The sequence below is a fragment of the Uloborus diversus genome, chromosome 2 (genome assembly GCF_026930045.1).
Source record: "Uloborus diversus isolate 005 chromosome 2, Udiv.v.3.1, whole genome shotgun sequence".
NCBI lineage: Eukaryota > Metazoa > Arthropoda > Arachnida > Araneae > Uloboridae > Uloborus > Uloborus diversus.
This window is the reverse complement of record NC_072732.1, coordinates 186,861,004-186,882,946: the sequence shown is the minus strand read 5'-3', so window position 1 is coordinate 186,882,946 and position 21,943 is coordinate 186,861,004. Positions and strand designations below refer to the sequence as shown.

General features: G+C 32.6%; 1 protein-coding gene across 1 annotated transcript in view; it reads right to left on the bottom strand.

Moving 5' to 3' along the window:
* The window catches only part of LOC129216206 (biorientation of chromosomes in cell division protein 1-like 1), a 64,928-nt gene that overhangs the window by 21,717 nt on the left and 21,268 nt on the right, over window positions 1-21,943 (bottom strand). Inside the window, exons 3-4 of the mRNA XM_054850392.1 lie at window positions 18,793-19,010; window positions 1,773-3,719 (exon numbers count right to left, since the gene is read on the bottom strand). Coding sequence (XP_054706367.1) covers window positions 1,773-3,719; window positions 18,793-19,010 — 2,165 coding nt within the window. The remainder of the gene's footprint in view (window positions 1-1,772; window positions 3,720-18,792; window positions 19,011-21,943) is intronic.

Genomic DNA, 21,943 nt, shown 5'->3' with positions numbered 1-21,943 from the left:
GGACACTTTTGGACACAAGAGTTTTGAATAGTATGGTAAAAACCTTGCCAACCCTGCTTTCATTTGCACACATGCATTAACATAGAGAAATTTGGTTACTAATATCAAAATAATAATAACTAAATAAACTCTTGCATACAAATTGATTTTAATCAAGAATTCAACTTCTATGTAACTACAGTAGGCACCGCTTAATGTGATCACTTTGGGACAAATACAATTTGATAACAATAACCAACTGATAACAATAACCGAAAAGAATCCAAGAGACACAAAAAAATGATTTTTTATTTTTTTTTTTCAATTAAGGTGCTTTTAACTGAACGCAGTTTTAAATTATTAAATTGACAGAATGGAAATATCTGAATTTTAAAAAGTTAAAGTTAAATTATGCAATTTTTAATCACATAGCAATAGGTGAAGTAAAATATGATTGTTTTCCCTGACATTCGTAAACTAGTTTCAAAGCACATTCAGCTTTTCTATCTTCTCCGGCATGGTTTTGCTTGTTGTTTAAATTTTAATTTAACTTCGCTTTGTTTTCAATCTCGACACAATTCCTTAACAGCTTACAAAGTAATGGCAACAATGGAAGTCCTACATCAATGCCTGCAACATGTCCAGTGACTGAATTTTTTTAGATGCAAAAGAAAGTTTTCTTAGGGAGAGTCTGTGGTCACTGGGGGCGAACTTTCTGTAACTTCATTCCTAGAAAAATTTTGAACTGCTATTGAAAACCACAAAATGCTAAACAGAAAGTTAGTCTCCTCAGGGTTTGCCTATGTATTTCTGCTAATTAAGGAACAAAAACGGGGGAAAAAAATGAAAGTTTATGAAAAAGTGATAACAATAAACAAAGACGCTGACTACAATACCGACTTTTTTAACGTGTGTTAACATACAAGTGTTCTGGGACTTAGTGATTCTGATAACATTAAGCGAATGATAACACTAACCGTGATCACATTAAGCGGCGCCTACTGTAGATATAAATCAGCTGCATAAAAAAGTTGAATGTTCTCATGGAATTAATGTTCAATATAAAACATTACTTTGATAATTTTTATTCTGTTTTGATGTTTTTTCAGAGTACAATTTATCTAAACATATAGTTTTGGACACTTTCGGACAGTTTTGGACACAAGGGTTTTGGACAGGACGGTAAAAACCAGGGTTTTTACCGTAGTGTCCAAAACCTTGACAACCCTGGTCTGTTGGGTTGCTAACTGGATACTGCTCTCTTAATAGCCATCTTAATCTGATAGGTGTTACCGACAATCCATCCTGTAGAGGATGCCGTATGGCTGATGAGAGCTCAATTCATGTGATGTGTGAATGTGACTTCTACTCTGCTCAGAGATTTGAATGCTTAGAATACCACTACGTGGATCCCTTGGCCATGTTGCCTAAAATATAGGTTAGGCAACTGCTGAATTTTGTTTCGGTTTTTGGACTCGACTAGCGGTCAAAGCGGGGACAGTACAATACACCAGTGGTCTCAGTGCTCGAGCTCGTTTCAAGAGCCCCCTTTTTTAACTTCATACTTCATTCATAGCCATAATGAAAATTTTTAATTTGGAAGTCCAGATATTGGGTAAAAAGGACCACATTCCTCAATTTGGGTCATTCATAATAACATTTTAATACATATATAGAGAGAGAAAGGTTTCTCATGCACTTCAGTTTAGTCAAAACTTTTACTGAACTTACTGAAATCTTTAACTAAAAAAATATTTATGTCAAATTCTGATAAATAAATGCTAATCACAAACCTTTTTCTAGAGTCACTTTTTTCCCTTCAATTTCATCAAGAATACTTTCATCAGATGAGATGTCATCAACACTGAGCTCATTATCATACGATGATAAATCGCTAGTGTGTACCGAACTGACACTCTCCGAATCCTCAGCATCTCCTGCATCAAGTTTCTTCTTTTCAGGTGAAGAGCAGAAACCTTCAAACTCTGAAGAAGACGAAGAATACAAAAATATGTCATTGATATCATTCATAAAAGTGGAAGATGTGGATGGAGAGTCATTCAGTTTGCTGCAAACCAAGTTCTGATTGCTGAGGGTGCTTTCTTCAATTTCATAATTGCTACTAGAATCGGAGAGGCTTTCACTGTCTGAATCTTTACTCTCCTGGGAAGATTGCGAGGACTGCATTTCATCCGTAGAAGGGAAACTATCGGAAGGGAATCCACCTCCTTCCAGTGAAGGGGCAGGAGGTGGTGGTGGAGGGGGAGGCTGGAACTTCTTGTCATTGCTATGGCATTTATTTTCAGAGTTTTCTTTCCCTTTCTTTTTAGACTTTTTAACAGGACTTTCAGCTGATTCTTCAGAGGTGCTGACATCTTTGGAGGCACTTGACAAACTACTGATTGATGACGTTGATCCAAAACTGTTGGAACGAGAAAACGCTTTACCAACTTCTTGAGTTGTTTTAGACATCCCGAGGAGGCCAACTTTTGAGAGTTTTTCAAGTTTACCCTTTTTGAAATCTTTTGCGTCATTGGTATCCTTCGACTGCTTCTCTGTGGATACACCACTAGTAGAAGGATCAGTCTTTTTATCACTGCTTTCTTTTTTAACAGATTTACTAAAATGCTTTTGCCTCTCTTTTTTCTGCATAGTAAAAGACCTTTCCTGATCACTACCTTGAGATGAATCATAGGATGATGAATACTGACTGCTTTTTCCTGGAGTAGAAGCATCATGTTGATCAGTTTTGGAAGCTTTCTGCTTTTCACTTTTTTCTGCTGTAGTTTTGTGCTTATTGCTGACATTTTTATTCGTGCTGGAAGATTTTAAAGTAAATTTTTTCACTGAGTTACTAACACTTTTGCTGGAAAGAGGATCATTGGACTTCTTTTTGGGGTCTATTTCCTCTTCCTTGGCAGATTTCAAAGAGCTGTCTCCTTTTATGGCTGACAGTAACCCTTCAGATGTTTTAATTAATTTTTTTGAATGTTTTATATGCTTCTCTGAAGGTCTAGCATCTTTGTGAGCTACTTTAAATTTTTGAATTTCACTTGCTGAACTTGATGACTTTTTTAGAGATATTTTAAATTTTTGTTTGCTTTTACTACTATCAGACTTATCAGCTTTTTTACTGATAACACTAGGTTTTATAGAAGCAGCAGTACTGGAAGATTTATTTACAGTTTCATCAGTGCTAGTAGAGGATTCAGTAACTTTGGAATTGTCTGAATCTTCCTTTTCAAGCTCTTCAACTTTGATTTGTTTGCTAACACTCATCTTATCTGCTGAACTATCATCGCTTTCTTTTTTTTCAAGAGGAACTGACACTGGATTTTCACTCACATCTAGTTCAATTTTTTCTTCTTTCTTTATGTCTGAAGGTTCGTCCTTTATTGGTAGTTGAATAGATTTTTCTTCTTTTTCTACAGTTTCTAATTTTATTTGCTGCAAACTACTCAAGATTTCATCTTTCTTCTTCTCTGAAGAGTCCACTTTCAGAAAAATCTTTTCTTCCTTCTTTTTCTCAGACGGTTCTACTTTTATAGACTGGGGCGTTTTATCATCCTTCTTTTTCTCAAGCAGCTCAGACTTTGACAACTGCGTAGGATATTTTTCATCTCTTTTCTTTTCAACTTTAGAAGCATCAGGATTTTTTACCACAGGACTCTCTGTCTTAACATTTTGGCTGATAGGCTTTGTCTTTGAGCTGCTGAAAGCTAGAATGTCAGCAATCGGATCTGAAAAAATATGTCTGCATAAATATACATATTTCTTTACGATACATTTCACAAAATAAGTTTTGTAGCTTCAATTAGAATATCAATTGCAAACAATACAATATCATAAATAATTGAAAATGCAAATAAGGGTAAGTGCAAGTTTTATAACTCATTTACTTTTAACATCTTGTTTCAGGGTTATAAGGAGCCTCTTTTTCAAAGCAAAAGAGTTCAGTCTATAGATGAAAAGATACCTGATGTTTCAATGGTTCAAATGTGGTTCAATGTTGGCATGTTTCCAAAGTACAGTAAAACCTGTAAAGTTGACCACCCTTATAAGTTGACCACCTGTCTAAGTTGACTGCTATTTTTGAGCACAGAATTAGATCTATACCATGTAATTCATCCTCTATAAGTTGACCACCAAAGTAGTGCACCGCAAGTAGTCAACTTACACAGGTTTCACTATATAGGGTTTGTTTTACTTATACAAGATACAAACTTAACAAATTCACAGTTCAAAAATATCATACTTTTCTATAAAAAACTATTTTTATGTTCAAAACAGATAAAAATGTTGCAATCAAAAATACTAGAATGAGAAGAAATTTCTTATGATTCTAGGGTTTGATTAATTGAAAATTGTTTCCAATACATTACTAGTTCTGCAGTTATTTTATCACTGAAAGTTTTAAAGAGTAATAAAAAAAAAATCAAAAATTAAAAAATATGAAGGGCCAAAAAATATGTGTCCATTTCTTCCAATTTATTGAATTCGCCATCAATTTCATGGAGCAAACAACAGGAAAATTGTGCAATACGAATTTTTGATTAATACAGTTCTTGGTAAAGATGGAGGGTCTGAGACAACGCCTTACAATCAAAATACTGCATCACATGACGGAAAAGTGATCAGATTGGTGGTCAAAGATTAGTTAAATATTAGCTACATTTTTAAAACTTGGAAAATTTACAAAGACAATCAAGATTAGCACAAACAAATTGTAAATTGGGAGAGCTGGATATTAGACTGAAACACGGGAGAAAAGGACAAAAATCGGCAGAGTTTTCAACTCAAAGTTCCAAAAGATCACTTAGAAAAACAATCTACTTCTCTCTCTGAGAAACTATAAAGGGTTCTGAGAGAGGGAGAATACCATTCAGACACAACCCTAAAACTCATTTATAAAATATAAAAAAGCTGAGAAAATGTGATACAGTCAGCGCCAGGTAATTGAATCAGCCGCCTTAACGCTTTCCAGCGTGAGTCATTAAATTTTTTTGAAATTTAGTGAAACTAGCTGATGCATCACATGACTTCCTTTTACTCCAATTTAATGTCATTTCCCCATTACTGGCAATTTTAATGTGATTCAATAGTTTACTCTCTAAATATCACCAACAGTGGCCAAATTGAAATCAGATTTTTTAAAAAAAAACGGCAAATTTGTCGCCAAATTGGCGACAAAACTTGGAGGCCAAAAGACTGGCGATTTTTATATCACCAAGTGTCCACCAAATTATCACATTGAGTTTGCATCAAAATTAACAATGATTTCCCCCTAAAAAGGGGGCAAAAGACCCCTTTAGAAACACCCGAATGCAACCAAAGGGGGAGGTGCACAACTAGACCCCACTATGAGTCTACGTTCCAAACTTCAACTTTCTAGGACTTACCGTTCTTGAGTTACACGACATACATACTCACATAAGTACGTACATACAGATGTCACAAGAAAATTTGTTGTAATTAACTCGGGAATCGTCATTGTGGATATTTTGCGTGTCTGCTCTATACATTCTTAGGCACTTATCCACAAGTGGTGGAGTCGAAAAAAAAACTCAGTATTCATTTGGGGGTGAGTAAAATGGAAATTAAGATAGATTTTTGAGTGAATTTTTTCGCCCATACAATACTTCCTTTTTTTGTAAAAGGAAGTAAAAATACTATGAGTGGGTGTAATTGATTAACTAAACATAGATTTCACTTTTTTTTTTTTTTTTTTTTTTTTGTGTAGTTTTTTTCGTGGAATTGTTGACACTGCCAACCTAGAGCAGAAAAAAATTGTGTATATTGATTCAAAAATGAACATAAATCTTTTACAATAATTTACCAGAACACTTCAGGAAAAATGAAGAAAAATGGTCCACTGTTTCAGAACACAATCAAGATTTAAAAAAATTACCAAAATTCCTATTTTTGGGATCAAAAGTTGGTGAGATTTAAACAAGAAAATTGAGGCATCAGAAAAAGCGATTTTTGTAATGCTGCTATTCATGAGCATTAAAGAGGACAAAACACAACCTTGGGAGCAATTTTTGTGGTTTTAAAGAGAATAACATTTTTTTAGAAATTTTTTAACAAGTGTCCTTTTTGTGATAATTGTGAATGAAACGGTTGAATCAAATTCTCAAAAAAGAGCGAAATTCAGCATTAACATCATAACTGCCGGATATTTGAATCAACCTCGTTTTAATGCATTCCATCGCACCCCAAAGCCTCCCGTGCCTACCGCGTTTGCAGTTTACCAGTTTTAGATGCCCAAAATGACTCGGGCAAATAGGGCCACAGGGACAGTTCAACCCTGACTCGACCCCATAGGAAAAGACGTGCTTTTGCCGAGAGTCTGAAACCGAGAACATAGCTGTGTTTATGCCAGGTGTGATTACAAAAATTTGTTACAATATTTACTTGCTTTTGAGCCAGAGGGATGTTTTACGTTAATAGTGCAACATGCCACACAGAGGAGGTGCATAATTGAAATTACAAACAGATGCAAGTTTCTTGTATCCATGCAGATGAAAAATTGCACAATTCCACAACGTTCAATCAACAAATTATAAAATACAGATACAGAACAATTATTCATGGTTACACTATTTTACCAATACAGCTGGTAAACAGAACAGAACAATAAGATGACCATTTCTTAAAGTAGTAGATATGTATGTAAAATTATATGCGTGATAATTAAACGTTAATTATATACATTAATAAATAATATTGACGTGAAGAACTGAATAATATATGAAATAATAAATACAGTGAAACCTGTGCAAGTTGACCACTTGCGGTGCACTACTTTAGTGGTCAACTTAAACAGGTGGTCAACTTATAGAGGTTGAATTATATGAGATTGATCTACATCTGTGCCTGAAAATAGTGGTCAACTTAGACAGGTGGTCAACTTCACAGGTTTTACTGTATATGAAAAAAAAAAAAAAAATAAATAAATCAAAAGCTTGGGAAAAAATAAATAAAAACTACGTTCCTTGAAACAAGTATCCCTCTTTCGAGAGGAGAAAAAGAAAGTTCATTAGTGAACGGGAATGAATTTGAGATAAGGCTGTCAGGATGTTATGGCTGTCAGTTTTGAGAGGATTTTTGCTTATATGGTGGGAGGTTGTTAGTGGACAATCGAATAGGAAATGCTCTGGTGCGCCTATCTCTCCACATGAGCAAGCCGATGTGTCAGCAAGTGAGGACCTGTGTAGGTAAGTTGTTTTAATGCATCAAAAGCACCATTTACCACAGGCATCTGGTGCACCATTGAAATCTTTCTTTTCTTGATCTTTTTTTCTAATAATCAAACGGAAATTTTGGATGTTGAGATGTCCGTCTGTTACATGCATATTAACAAGACTGTGCAGTCCATTTTTATGAAATTTGGCACAAAATTAGTTTGCAGCATGGGGGTGAGCACCTTGAAGCATTATTTTTCTTCAAAAATTCAATTTAGTTTTTTTTTTTCCCTATTCTAGTTAGTTTTAAGCTCATCTTTGCATAAATTTGATAATATGTGGATGAAATATTTCATGTACATTTAAAATTTTAGGTCATAGGTAAGCTTGGAATTTTCTGCTGAAGATGAAGTTCGTTCGAAGCTAGTATCTACCAGCATTAGAAGAGCTATGAGAACTGTAATCCAAGACTTAGCTCAAACAAGTCAAAGGTTCTAAGTAGTGTTCCCGCTAGGCCGTTTTTGAAGGGCGCAGCGCCCTGCCCTTTTTCATACGGGCAAAATGCGCCCTGCCCTTCATTTAGTGCGCAAAATGCGCCCTGACCTTTTCAAAGGTAAGGAATTGCTCCCTGTGTTTTTAAAAAGATATCACAAGCATCTTATCGGACCCCATGATATCCAGCAATTTCATTTGCCCAGGGATCGGTCACAAAAACGTCCAAGTATTGTCATTGTCCCCAGAACTTCACCCTGAAAGCAGCCCCATAAATAAAGGGAGAAGCAAACACCTAAGCAAAGAGAGTAAATGAGATTCTCAGAATTCAGATTGGCTTATCAGTAGGGTACAAAAGCAAGTTCTTCCTTCTTCCCAGGGGGGCTTAAAAGGGTGTGGGAAGGGGTCCGGTCATCTGTGAAGGGGGGAAGGAGAGATTGTTTCATTCAAGCGCCATCTTTGATCTTCTGAGAAAGTATTTTCTGCTGTAGGATCAGGGGATTTCCGTTCCAGGAAAAGTAGAAGGGGTACTTGGAAAAAGTCTGAGTGAGAATGCAAAGGACAGGTGCCTTCTGCTAAAAGGAAATTTAAAGAGTTGAAAGGAAAGAATCTAGATGCCAGCAGATAAAATATGAAGATTAGAGATGTTTCAGGCATTTTTTCTTCCGCAAAATAGAACAGAAGGGTTGGTATGCTCTTGATAAAATTTGAAAAGGGTTTGGGAAAAAAGTTCAGTTTTAAGTGATTGAAAAAGTTGTGAAAGCTTATCTAGTGCTTGAATTCCTTTGGCATTCGTTGAATTGGGCATTTTTTAATTTTTTTTTTTTAAACATTTCATCAATGCAATTTTCAATTTTCTTAACATGTGTCAATATGCTTAACACGTGCATCGCACAAAATCATCCACCGCGCTTCAGATGTCAATCCTCTTGCATCTTGTAAATATTTTAATATTTTTGACAGTTGGAAATTATTTTGACACATGCTGACTTATATTAGCGTATTTTATGTTTTATTTTTAAAATGTACTTTATTTTTGAAACCATGCCAACATTGAACTTGCATTTCGCGGAAATGCGCTACTCATCTTTGAGATTTCAATCCTTTTCCATCTTGTAAATATTGTAATATATTTGACAATCGGAAGTTATTTTGACATATGCAACCCAAGATTAGCTTATTTTATGTTTTATTTCAATAAACCATTACATTATTTTTGGGATGTTTCGCGAAAAATTACTTCCAGTGTTTGAGATTTCAATCTGTTGCATCTTGTAAGCATTTCAGTTTTTTAACAATTGGAATGTATATTTTAACATGTGCGACTTTAATTAGCATATATTGTTTTTCATTTTAAATAATAAAAAATTAATTGTTTTTGTCTTTAGTCTTGTATATTATTGCAAATAGGGTTTTAATCATTATTTCCTCATTGGTTATCACTGATTTTTTGCAAAAAAATACTAAATTTAAACAAATGAGCTCACAGTATTTTAATTTAATGTTTGGCTTGAATTGCAATATTTTTTAAAAAGTTTAATTTACATTCATCATGATCTTGATGTCTACTCAAATATTTCATGGTATAATGCAGATTACAAGGAAGGTTTTTTTTTTTTTTTTAAATCTAGGAAGGGGGGATCCGTAATTAAATATTGTTCTTCTTACATTGCAATTCATAGGATTTTGAAATGCCTAAAGTTTTTACTCTTATGGAATAAGTAGTCAAATTTATAACCGAAAATAATGTTGAAAAACACTCAAAAGCCAAATTTCAGCATTAGCTAAATGCTCCTCAGGGAATGGGGAAAATGTGCTTAGTCAAGTGAACCCTTTTCTAAAGACAAGTGACTCTGGATAATATCTCTATATTTAATTCTGAAGTCAGTGGTGGCCATTGAAGAGGGGGGGGGGGGGGCTTATGGTGCAGACTACACAGTTTGAATTTTCGCAAGGTGTTATAAATTGTTATTTCTCCTTTTTTTTGAGGGGGGGGGGAGTGCATCGTGTTGAATAGTGCCCTTTTTATGATAACAGTGCCCCTTTCATAGACCAGTACCCTGCCCTTTTTTCCTCTAGAGTGAACACTAGTTCTAAATAATTGAGCTCGAGAATAAAATAAAAAACCAAATATGAATGGAACTCATTTTCACAACTAAAATTGAAAATTAATTTTGCTGCTATGGCTACATCTTTTTGCTACTTCTTTTTTTTTTTTTTCAATTCTTCAAATACTTTATTTCACGAAGATATACGCACTTCTGCATTATTAAAAATGAATAAATTGAAATATTTTCACTGCAAAGTAAATGTTGTCAGCTTCTTTCCTTCAATTTCAATGGTTCAATTATGTTTAGCAAATCATTAAAATAAAATATGACTAATAAACACATTTAAAATGTTCTTTCTAAAATGTTAAAATTTGGAAAAATTTTCATGGTATCATTTTGTTTTTTAAGCAAGAAAATAATTAAAATTCTTGCAAGACTTCTGCTGGGTATGTAAATGGGTTAGGCAAGTCATACTTATATATATATATATATATATATAATGAAATAAAATAATTGTACCTTCAGTGGGAAATTCTGAAGGAGTGGTATTGGTTCATTACTGCTGATTTTGATTAATGATAAAATCATTTTTAATTTAAATTAATTCTAGGGAGAAGTGTTTACAGCTTTTCCTTTGTTTAAAGTTTATATACAAATACAAAAGTGACGACCAGCAACAGGCTCTGGGCCCAGCTAGACTGGTTCCTACTCAATTTACAATCCCCAGTGAAGATCAATGGCCCTCTTAAAGTTGTCTACTCCTTTGCTCATTACCACCTCTTCCGGTAAGCTGTTCCAAGGTTCCACTACCCTGCTAAAATAATAATTTTTCCTAATATCCATGTTAGTTTGAGATTTAAATAGCTTAAAACAATGACCCCTTGTCCTGTTTTCAGTGCTAACTTTAGCCCCGTAACATCTTTCCTTTTAATAAATTTAAACAACTGAATCATGTCCCCTCGGTCTCTTCTTTGCTCAAGACTGTACATTTTTAGCCTTCTAAGCCTGGAATCATAATCTAAGTGGGAAAGTCCACTTATTAGCCTTGTAGCCTGCCTTTGAACCCTTTCCAATACATTAATGTCTTTCTTAAGATAAGACCAAAACTGAACAGCATACTCCAAATGCAATATGGGTCATTCTCACAGAAATGGCCATTCTCATGTCCTTGTATAATTTATGAATATTTTATGACTCATACATATTTTTAGGGGTTCAAACTTTTCATGTTTAAAAATCATTTAATGTAAGATTTCTATATTTTATTTCAGATGTCTTTCATGTAAGTCTTAAAGCACCCAAATGTCATTCCCTTATTTGTCCCCACTGTTAATAAAAAATAAGCAAAAATTATTTCTTAGCAAACAAACAATAAGTTTATATTTTTGTGGTTTTTATTTTAAAATATTGAAGAATTTAAGTAAAAAAAAACAATCCTTATATATTATTTCTGTAGCCTGTTTTTGGTTTCTACGCCAGATTTTCCTCAATTCTTGATCGATTTCTTTGATTTACACCTTATTTTAAAGCTTGTGGTGCTGGCTACCGACGAAAAATAGACCCACGGTCTAAAAATTGTTTTTTGAACCGAAAAACCCGTTTTAAAGAACCAGAATGAGATTTTCGGTTAAACTTATAACTTTAACTTGCACTATGACCGACAGAGCTGAATAGCTTGATCGGCAGAGCGTTCTCCTCGTAACCAAGGAAATGCGTGTTCGGGCCCACGTCCGGACGATCTGCATCAAAAAATTAGAGAAATATCGTGCATTACATGAATACTTAATTAAGTGAATAACAAATATGAGGGAATAGAATAAATGAGTAGGAACGCACTTTACCGTTATGAAAACTTGATGTGGTTTTGTGCTAAAGTACCTCTGAATTGTATGTTTTTTTTTTTTTTAAAGCTTTGGCTCTGGTAAGAAAATTAAAGCATAATGCAAGTGAAAATATAAGTAACAGGTTTAAGATTTCAGACTACAATAGAATTGTTTTTTGTTCAGAAAAAAATAATAAATCGTATATTGAAATATATATTCTTCTAATGAGTTTTTGGCTCTTTGTACAAATGAAAAAATTACTACCTTAATTTGATGGGTAAAATACATATTTTTTCTATTTTTTTGCAAAAAAAAAAAAGCTTATCACATTTTTACTACATTCGAAAAGCTACGCTTAAAAAAGAGCATAGTTCAATTTATTTTGTATTTTAACCGTGCTGTTAAATGATGAACAAGTGCTGCCATCTAAGTCATAACGGTTCAAGCAGCCTGCGGTAACAAATTGTAAAAATTTTCAAGAATAAAAAATGTTTCTTCAATATCTTATCTTAAATATTATTCCCTTCCCATTTTAAAACTTATCAGGCTGGCTAATGAAGAAAAATAGACTTACGGTCGAAAAATCAAGTTTTCGAAAACGCCCCTTGCTGTTTCAAAACCTTGATGCAGCCTGTAATTCTTATGCATTTTTTTTTTTTAAAGCAAAAATCTAATGCAGTTTTCCATTTTTTTACGTCGCTTTTGGCAAAAAAAAAAAGTCTGTGTGTGTGTTTATATTTTAATAAAGTTTAAAAGCACTGGACTTAGTTGTTCGGTTAAATTGATAAGTTTTTTTTCGGTAGAGCGTTCGGCTATAAACTATCTGAACTTCGGGCAAGCTTGGGCTGTCCGACATAATATCAAATTTATATTAGTATTACGCATTACATGTACTCACAACATACACACGTAATAAAATAAATGCAGTGGGAATGCTACTTGGTGTTTCGATTCCTTTATGCAGGCTACAGTTATCATTCGGATAAGTTGACTGTTAATCGAAGGGTGTTCTTCCTTTTTTTTAAGCTTTGACTACATCCAGACCAATATGCATAATGTAAGCATAAGAAAGTATTAGATTTACCTAAAGGAAATCCTTTTTGTGCAGAAAAACATTTTCATTGTATGCTGAAATGTAGATATTTCTAATAGCAGTGTTCGACATTTTGTACAAATGAAAAAATACTACGCCAAATTAAAACTACGAGTTTCATCCAATAAACCTTTAATTTTTTATTCGCGCGAATACGATATAAAACATTAAAATTATTATCAACTTCATTAGCAAGAAATCATTTTCTACTCCTCTGCTTTCTGCTGAAAAAAAAAAATTCATTTTGTCTACGTTCAAAAAATTACACTTAAAAAACGGACTCAGTTCAAGTGGTTTTGGTTTTGAATTTTAAGTGTTCGATTAAAAGAGAAACATGTACGGGCATTTAAGCCGTAACGGTTAAAGCAACCTTCTACGTTAAATAGTTCAATATTCAAAGATAAAAACACTTATTTTCATTCTAATTTATTACTTCTCTAGAATGTTTGTTTCAATCGCTACGTGAGGTCTTCGTCATTCTTCAATCAAATTCCATGCTTTACGAATAATTTTAAATCGTATCATGCTGGTTAATGCATAGAAGCATGTTCTTATTATTATTATTATTGGTTTTTTTTTGGCAAAAAGCTTTTTTGCTGTTTTTTACTACGCATTCCTTCAATGAATAGCTTTCAAAAAGGAATGCACAATTGCTAGGTTTGTTGGGGGTCAGGCTGTTAATCAGAATGGCGCCAATTCAAATCCGTGCCAATAAATATCTCTTTAATGTTTCTTTTTTTTCCCGTCAGATGCTCTTATGGGCAGGACTGTAATTGCCACAGCCTGTTTTTTCACATGCACAATTTTTCTTTTTCACGAGTCACTACTCAGCCACACTTTTAATGATATTTATGTTTGCATTAAAAATATGTACGACCAAAAGGTGAGCGATGATCAAATTATCACAACGTTGTATTTAACGAGGTTTTGTTACTGATGTCTTTAAATTACATGCCTTCTCTTCTGCGCTTACTTTTTTTCGGTTCTTCTTCATAATTTTCTTCCTTTGAAATTTTTAAAGAGCGAAATGCCTTATGAAACGATTCGAAGCACAGTGCGGAGTTCCGCACGGGTTGACTAGTTACAATTAAAATTTCATTGAAAATTAGTTCACATAATTATTTTCAAGTTTGTCTCCTGCAGTTAGTGTCATTTTCAGTAGACAACAGTCAAATTCCTCCCAATCATCTCAATGAAATAAAAAAAAATTAGTGAAAAAAGTGCAGTAATTTACAGCTGGAAACCCAGAAAAATATTACAGCATATTTGTGTCTAATTTGTCGGAAGTTTTCACTTGGAATCTGTATGAAAGCATAAAACCAGATAAGGATTTTTGCCATTTCCTCTTATCTCTTTTTATAGAAAAATAATGTATAAAAATTGAATAATCATAAGTAGAGACGTACCGAGTAGCACTTTGGCCGAGTAGCCGAGTACCGAGTACTCGGCCTTTTATTACTCGGCCGAGTACCGAGTTACCGAGTACTCGGCCTTTCACTACTCGGCCGAGTTCCAAGTTTGTTTTAAGAAGAACCACCGACACACATGTGATGAATTTTGAACTTATTGGAATAGTAGTATAAACCTCCTTGTCCATATAATAGTTTTTAAAACTAAATTCCTGCTGAAATTTAACTACGCATTATATATATACAATTTTGTTTGTGTCAAAAATTTTACAAAAAAATAATTTTTTAAATTAAAAATAAATAAATAAAAGGTATGATTAATCAAATTGGAATTAAAACAAATTACAGTAAAATCCCTCTAATGCGGACACTAACAGGACAAATTTTTTTTCTGCAATATAGAGGTGTACGCAGAACAAAGGTTTAATAATGTTATTTGCATTGGAACTGGGGAATTAAAAATTGTCCGCATAAGAGGGGTGTCCGTTAGGAGGGGTTTCACTGTATACCAATCAATTATAGTTCTAATCTGCCAAACATAAATAATTTTTAAAAGCAGATAAAACAAATGTGCAGGAACACTCCAGACACGTGTTTCTGCCCCCCCCCCCCCCCCCCCCGTTACAAGGAACGTCTTTTTCCGTGCATAACATGTGAGCTAAAGAATCTAAAGACATTCAACAAAAAAATAGGACTTTTGTCGGATGCCTTTAAATCTATGAGCCCCCATTTTTTGCATTGAAAAAGGAATTCCTTGTAATGCCAAAACACGTGGCTGCAGAGTTCCTGCACTGTACTTTTAAGGTTGTTTTATTTTTTAAGAAAAGGTATTTTTACATTTTTTTATAACTAATTTTTGTTTGTAGCAAAAATCCAATTTTTAATATAAAAATTCCATATTTTCTATACTTACATTTTTTGCGTAATTTTTAGTGAATAAGTTTTATTAACTTTGTGGACATTAAAATAAAGATTTATTCCATTAAAGCATTACAAACTTCATTATTCTCAAAATTTAAATTTGACTTATAAATTTTAATTGTAAATGATTGCAGAATATAATCAGGGTGGCGACAGGAACTGTGAAAAAAAGTTCCCTGACTTTTCCCTGATTAGGTTCATCAAATTTCCCTGATTTACGTTACCAATGATAATGGTTTCCTTTTTTTGCTCTACTTGAAATCTGTTGTATGTTTGTATAAAATGCAGTATTTTAAGCGTTTTAAGTTGTGTAAAGTTGTTGAACTAAAGATATAATTTTAAAAAAATGCTGTTTTTTTTAATAAAATGATAAAAAAAAACATATCCAGTCAATTTTTTTGGGGGGGGGGGGGAATTACAAAACAGTATATTAAATTTTTCTACATGGAAAGTTATATAAAATTAAAAAAAAAAAAACTTTACTTCCAGTAACCGCTTAGCATAAGAATTTTAAGAAACTATTAAAATCACTCTTAAAAACATGTGTATTTATGATAGAACTAAAAAGTAATTGAAATTTTTTTGAACAAAATTTTCAAACAATATAATAATTGTTGCAAAAATAACAAGTAATAGTTAAATAATAGAAGTAATGTAGTTATTCTTATGTAACTGACATATTTATGTAAAACAGATGAAACCTTTTGACATCCATTCAAAGAGAGCTTTTCTCTAATCAAGAACATAAGTTTTAATGAATGATTACAGCATTTTAACAATAAAAAAATACAGATATTTACTTAAGTGCACAAGTTAACTCTATTTCAAATGATTTCAGTATGTATCGAAAAAAGTCTTAGGTTGCTTTTGTAACAAACAGCTTTGAAGTGCAAGGGGAAAAAAAGCAATTGGTTAATTTCAAAATAGATAAAAGAAGAATACAACTTGGTTTTAAAATAAAAGAATCATTTAAGCCTGAAGAAAAGAAAACCTTTCATAATCTGCGGTGACAGCAAATAGTATAGCGGCAAAAAACAAAGTTTTTTTTTAATTCAAAGTTCAATTTTAGCAATTACTTTAAGCGAAGAAGTAATAACTTTTAAGCTTTTATCAGTATTAATTCAAAAAACAAAGATTTCTTCTTGAATTCTTGATTACAATACGCTTATTACTTCGAGACAATGGAATAAAGGCAAAGGAGCTAAGGCACTGATGACAATTTTCTCTTTGCCTGTAGGGTTGTTTATTTTATGTAGTATTGAAAGAAAGCAAACTTCAAGCTAGGTAAAATAAATAACTTTACAGACACAGAAACAATCTTAGGTTGAGGAAAAAAGATGCACAAATATGCGGCAATGTATAATCGTACCTCATTAATTTTAACTTTTTTTTTTTTGAACAGATAAATGGTGGAAAATGCATAGGGAATTAGGGTACTTAATTTTGTAAAGCAAAAAAAAAATTTTTTTTCTTCATAAAATCAATATTCCCTGATTTTTTTTGTTATTTTTTCGAAATTCCCTGATATTTCCCTGATTTTTCCCTGATTAATAAAGTTCCCTGACTTTTCCCTGATCTGTCGCCACCCTGATAATGCTTGCTCTTTTTTATAAATTTTAGTATCTGTCTTGGACAATATTCAATTTTTTGCAACTACTCGGTATTGGCCGAGTATCTGATCAGAATTTGGCCGAGTACTGAGTATTCGGCAAATTGGCCGAGTACCGAGTAGTTACCGAGTACTCGGTATGTCTCTAATCATAAGTTATTTCTTCGTTTAAGGATATAAGTATGAATTAAACTCAAATATCAGTTAGGCATAACTACTAGAATCCAAAATTAATGAATTCCTTATTAGCTGACTAGTGAGGGAATTACGCTTAAGTGAGGGTATAATGAAATTCAAAAATTATTTTTGTTTTGCAGGATCAATATTTTTTTTCACAAAACTCTTACATATATCTTATCTCTATAAAAGGTTTCATCTGATTCCAACCACTTTAATTTTTTTGAACTTAATAATCTCAAAATGACGGCTTTTATGAAAATGACCCATATAGTTTATGTTTAGTGCTTGACTTATTATTGATTGAATGTTTTAATATCAAATATTATACTTCCTTACATCTGAGCTGTTCTAATGAATTTAAATTCAATACGTAAAACAAACATTTTTGAAATTCACAAATCTAAAAGTTGTACTAATTGTAGCCCTATGAAGGTAAAATTTCTACTTTTAATTTTAGCAAAATCGCAGAAGTAATGCGACAGAAGTGACGTCGTGAATGGTGAGCATTTCACGACAACTTAGAGACATCTTGAAATTTTTGAAGCCGAACAAATATGCAACAATAGTTATTTAAACAAGAAGTTCTGTTTAGAACTAAACGAGTCTACTTTCCCATATAATCATATCTACTTTCAAGTACCTGAACAATATTCTCAAAAATAGCTAAAATCGCAAATTGTTTCAAAGATAATTTTTTTAATATTTTAAGCTGATTTCTAAGAATAAAATATGCCTTACACATCTAAAAAATTGGATGCGTAAAAATAAATAAATAAATAACTAAATAAACAAATAAAATAGCAGCATCTTTTAAACAAAGTAGCTAGTGCACTTTTTTCCATCAAAAAAAAATATTTTAAACCACTTTAAAAACAAAAAACTAATGATTAAAATTAATAAGCTCATTAAAATAAATACATCATATCAAAAAAAAAAAAAAAACGTTTCTTTTCCCCAGTTGCCAAAAATATTTTTTTAAATGAATTAATGCACTTACTAAAATAAATAAAAAAAATAAAATGTCAACTTAAAGAAATAATTTTCATTGTCAAAAAAAAAAAAATCGTCTGCGTATATCTTTATTTAGAAAAATAAATGACTTCATTTTTATCTGTCAAAAACTTAATACCTAAATTTAGAGTGAAAATAAAAACAAGGCATATCAACAATAATTATTTCACAGTTAAAATCATGGCTGCGGAGTTGGAGTCAATCTCATTTTGGGATAAATGAGTTGTAGTCGAATATCCAAGAATCGGAGTCAGTCATTTTTCCTCCGTGTATAAAGTTTTGCCAAAGCTACGTAGTCAGAGTCGAAGTCAGGGAGTCGGAGTCCGAATAATTGTCGGGCACAAGAGTCAGAGTCAGGTGCCCCAAAGTTGTCGGAGTCGGGAGTTGGCCGTCAAGAGCTATTTCCAACAAAATTTGTTTGAAGTAAATCCGCCTTCAAGTACGGAATCTACATTGACTTTCAGTTTCTCTTTAGGCGCTAATGTTAAGGGATTTGAACTGTTAAAAATAATGGAAAATTGTTCAAATCAAAAAGATATTTTGTGTACAAGTTTTTCATCAAAAGCTTTTTCCTACAAAGTTTGTTTGAAGCAAATTCGCAATTGAAGCAAATTCGCCTTCTAAGTTCGGAATTGCCTTGAACTTCCCTGTAGGCGCTAATGTTAAGTTCTTTCGAACTGTTCAAAATTGAACAAAAAATAGTTCAAATCAAAAAGTGAAATGTAGAAATGAGGTGTCCTCGCCAAGATCTTTCGAGCAAAAAAAAAACTGTTCGAATCGGACTATTCACTCAAAGGTTTTTTTTTTTTTTTGGGGGGGGGGGGGGACAGACAGACAGACATTTCCCCCCATCTCAATAACCCACTTTCCAATTTTTCGATATTTATTTAATTATTTTTTTTATTTTCGATTTTTTTTTTTGTTTTTTGTAATATTTTCAAGATGCATTAAGTCTTCTTTCATGCTTTTCTCTTCTTTCTCTGACTTTTACTGGGAAAGTAGGCTAAAAAGTGTAATTACAATAAATATTAACCACTCACCAAGTATGACTGATTTTGATCCTTTAGTTGAATCCTCTGCTGTCACTTTCTCAGCCACTTCTTCATTTGCTTCAAATAGCTTCTTGTTTAATTTTTCTTTTTCCTCACTTAAATACTGGGGAACTATCTCTCTTATTCTTGGAAAAAACAATTGTCCAATTTTAGAATTAATGACTTGTTCAACCACATGATCAGCACCAATTGTGACCATTCCAGATCTATTTATAAAAAAATCGAATTTTAGAAGTAAAAAATAGTAAATAATAGAATGCAATACCCAAAGTTCGGGTTCCCAAATTAAAATGTAATATTTTAAAACATGAATGATGTCAACGGAACAAAGTTTTTAAGTTGCTATGTTCCTTTTTATTATTATGACTAGCTGCATTGCCCAGCTTTGCACGGTCTACCTCGAAAATAAAAGTTATGTCAAGTGACGCATGTTCAACAATCGGGTTTAAATTAGAGAAAAAAAAATACTGTAAAATTTTCGGTAAAAATAATCATTCTTAAAAATAGAAAATGACAAATAAAAAATTCCCGAATAAATTAAACGCAACCTTCCATAAATACAACTAAATTCCTTTAAAAAAAAGAAAGAAGATAAATCGGCAAATAATAATCAAAAAGAGAAATTTTTACCTCAAAACAAAAAGAAAATTTTATTTATTCACAGATGAGAAAAAAAAAGTGGCAACCTTCTGAACCCTAATTTAAAATGAGATCCCGCAAATGGTAGTTTTACGATAGTTTTACGATATGAAAATAAGAGTTCCATTAGATTTAAAAGCCTTTTTAATTTTTTCCCCGTGATTTTACAGCATTTTTGTTTTTAAATTCGAAAAGATTGTTTGAACTCTATGGGTATTTTTTGCGAGCTTTCGAATGGCGCTAAAATCGAACTGATTGGATAATTATTTCGGGTAGAAAGAGCTGTTTAAAGCCATTTTCGGGCCCTAAAATTAAAATTAGAACGGATTGGTTCTTTTTGGCATTTGAAAACTTCCCTATGTTCATTCTCGGGTGCCCAAGCACCTCCCTAACAAATTTGGTCCAGATCCAACAAAAACTGGATTTGTATAGGGAAAATACATATATATTAGGGTGGTCCTTATTTATATGGGAAAAAATTTTTTCGGAATTCAATAAATGTTTCAACAAGACCCCTAGTTTTGTGACACTATAATAAAAAGTAATCGGTGCAAAATTTGAGCTCGATCGGTAAATAATAACACGTCCCCCTAGGACGTTGAACTTTAACACTTTTGATAATTTTCCCACAAATCTTCGAGTTTTTACTTCAGACCCCGTACATCGTATCTCCTCTATTTGCAAAATATTTTTACAGCGAGGTAGCACTAAAATTAATCTTTTTAATTACTTCATATCGTCTAAAGATTTTACATTGAATAAGAATGAAATAGTGCTGTAGAAACTTTACCTTAATCATACGCTTTTCTCAATGTATGTCAATCGTGTGCATTTTTTCCCCGATAGTCTTGGACTGTCTGTAAAATACTAAATTGCTTTTGTGACTTATATTTGGTAAATTGATTGTGAAATTCTTTGATTAATTGTGCTCCTCTTTCAGTTGTATTATTCACAATTTTCAGCATTTTAACGATATCTCTTCCCTTTAAATAGCTTCCTTCATTTTGGCATGAATCAGAATAAATTGGAAAGCATCTCTTGGTGTTTGTAACTTATCAAACAGTTTTATTGACTTGTAATTGATTCTATAAAGAGGAAGATCTTTACTAAGAAAGTTGAGTCATCAGATACGTCTTCCTATTCAGCAAGCATTTTTTTTTAAGTAGTCTTTTCCTATCTTCAAAGTTAATTCCTTCATCCAATACGGACAAAGCTACTAGTTCATCCCCTAAGTACCATAAATGATTTATGAATTTTTCAATCACTGCTTCTGCTGCATGTTTGTCATCATTTTGTACGCTGCAGGTTTTTTAGACACTAGACTTTATATTAATTTAAAAGGCCTAGAATGGATTGCTGCGAAAAACTATATCTTCATACAACATTTAACTGTAAAACAACATTTATGGGCATTCTCTTCATGTAAGGTCAATTTAAATTGTTTCCTAAATATATAAATATTCAAACAAAAAATCCTTTTGCCACCCATCTGGCTCACAGATAAGCTCCAGGTTGCCGAAAACATATCCCTGTAGGAGGGAGGACTTCATCAAGAAATATTATTGCACGTTATGAGAATTCTCTGTAATATTTCTTAATTCCTCTTTCTACGAACAGTAATATGTCATCAAATTCTTCTTTTAGAATTTAAGTGGTATGTGTACTTTTTGAATTTTGAAGCGCTTAAATAATCGAGTCTAGAACTAAGAAAGGAAAGAACTTCTTTAAAGACACTCTGCAGTAGGATTTCAAGTGCATGATGATAGCAATACAAATGCAATGTATCACCGTTCAGCTTTTGCTCTAAAAAATTACATGCACAATTTATACGGCCGGTATTGTATGCCGCTGTATAAATCACTACAGCTTGAACAGTTAGCAATAACGAGCAATCATCTAAGATATCATATACAACTGAAGAAATATCTCAGAAATTCTGAGCAGGTGTTCAACATTGGAACCTGAAGCTATCATGGTTAGCCTATCGGCGCTTTTTTCCAGTTACATCTGGATGTAGCTTTGTATCCCAGGGAATAACTAAAAAATCTAAATTTAAATTCATGAAATTTGATTTTACCTCTCGAAGATTTTCTCTTGCTCTCTTGAGGGATGTACGATTGATCATAAGGTTATTTAGATTTAAATTTACTGAATCTACTTAGGCTGTTAATACATGAGAAACATCTTTGTTCCTAATATGGCATTTGTCTAACATTGATGAAATGCGAGCAGATATCAATAGTTGTCAAGCTTTTTTGCGTTGTGGTAAACCAGATACAGAAAAAAAATTCAACAAGTTAGGATAGATACCCATTTCGGTTTCTAAATCTTGTGAATTGCAAGAAGAATTTAAAGATAATGAAGGACTACGTAGTGAAATAGAAGACACTTTAAAGTATAGATTATTACATTATTCCGATCTGGTATTTTTTTAAATTTATACTTTAGATACGGAAAATAGAGTATTTTTATGGTAGGGTAATCGAGGATTTTTCAAAAT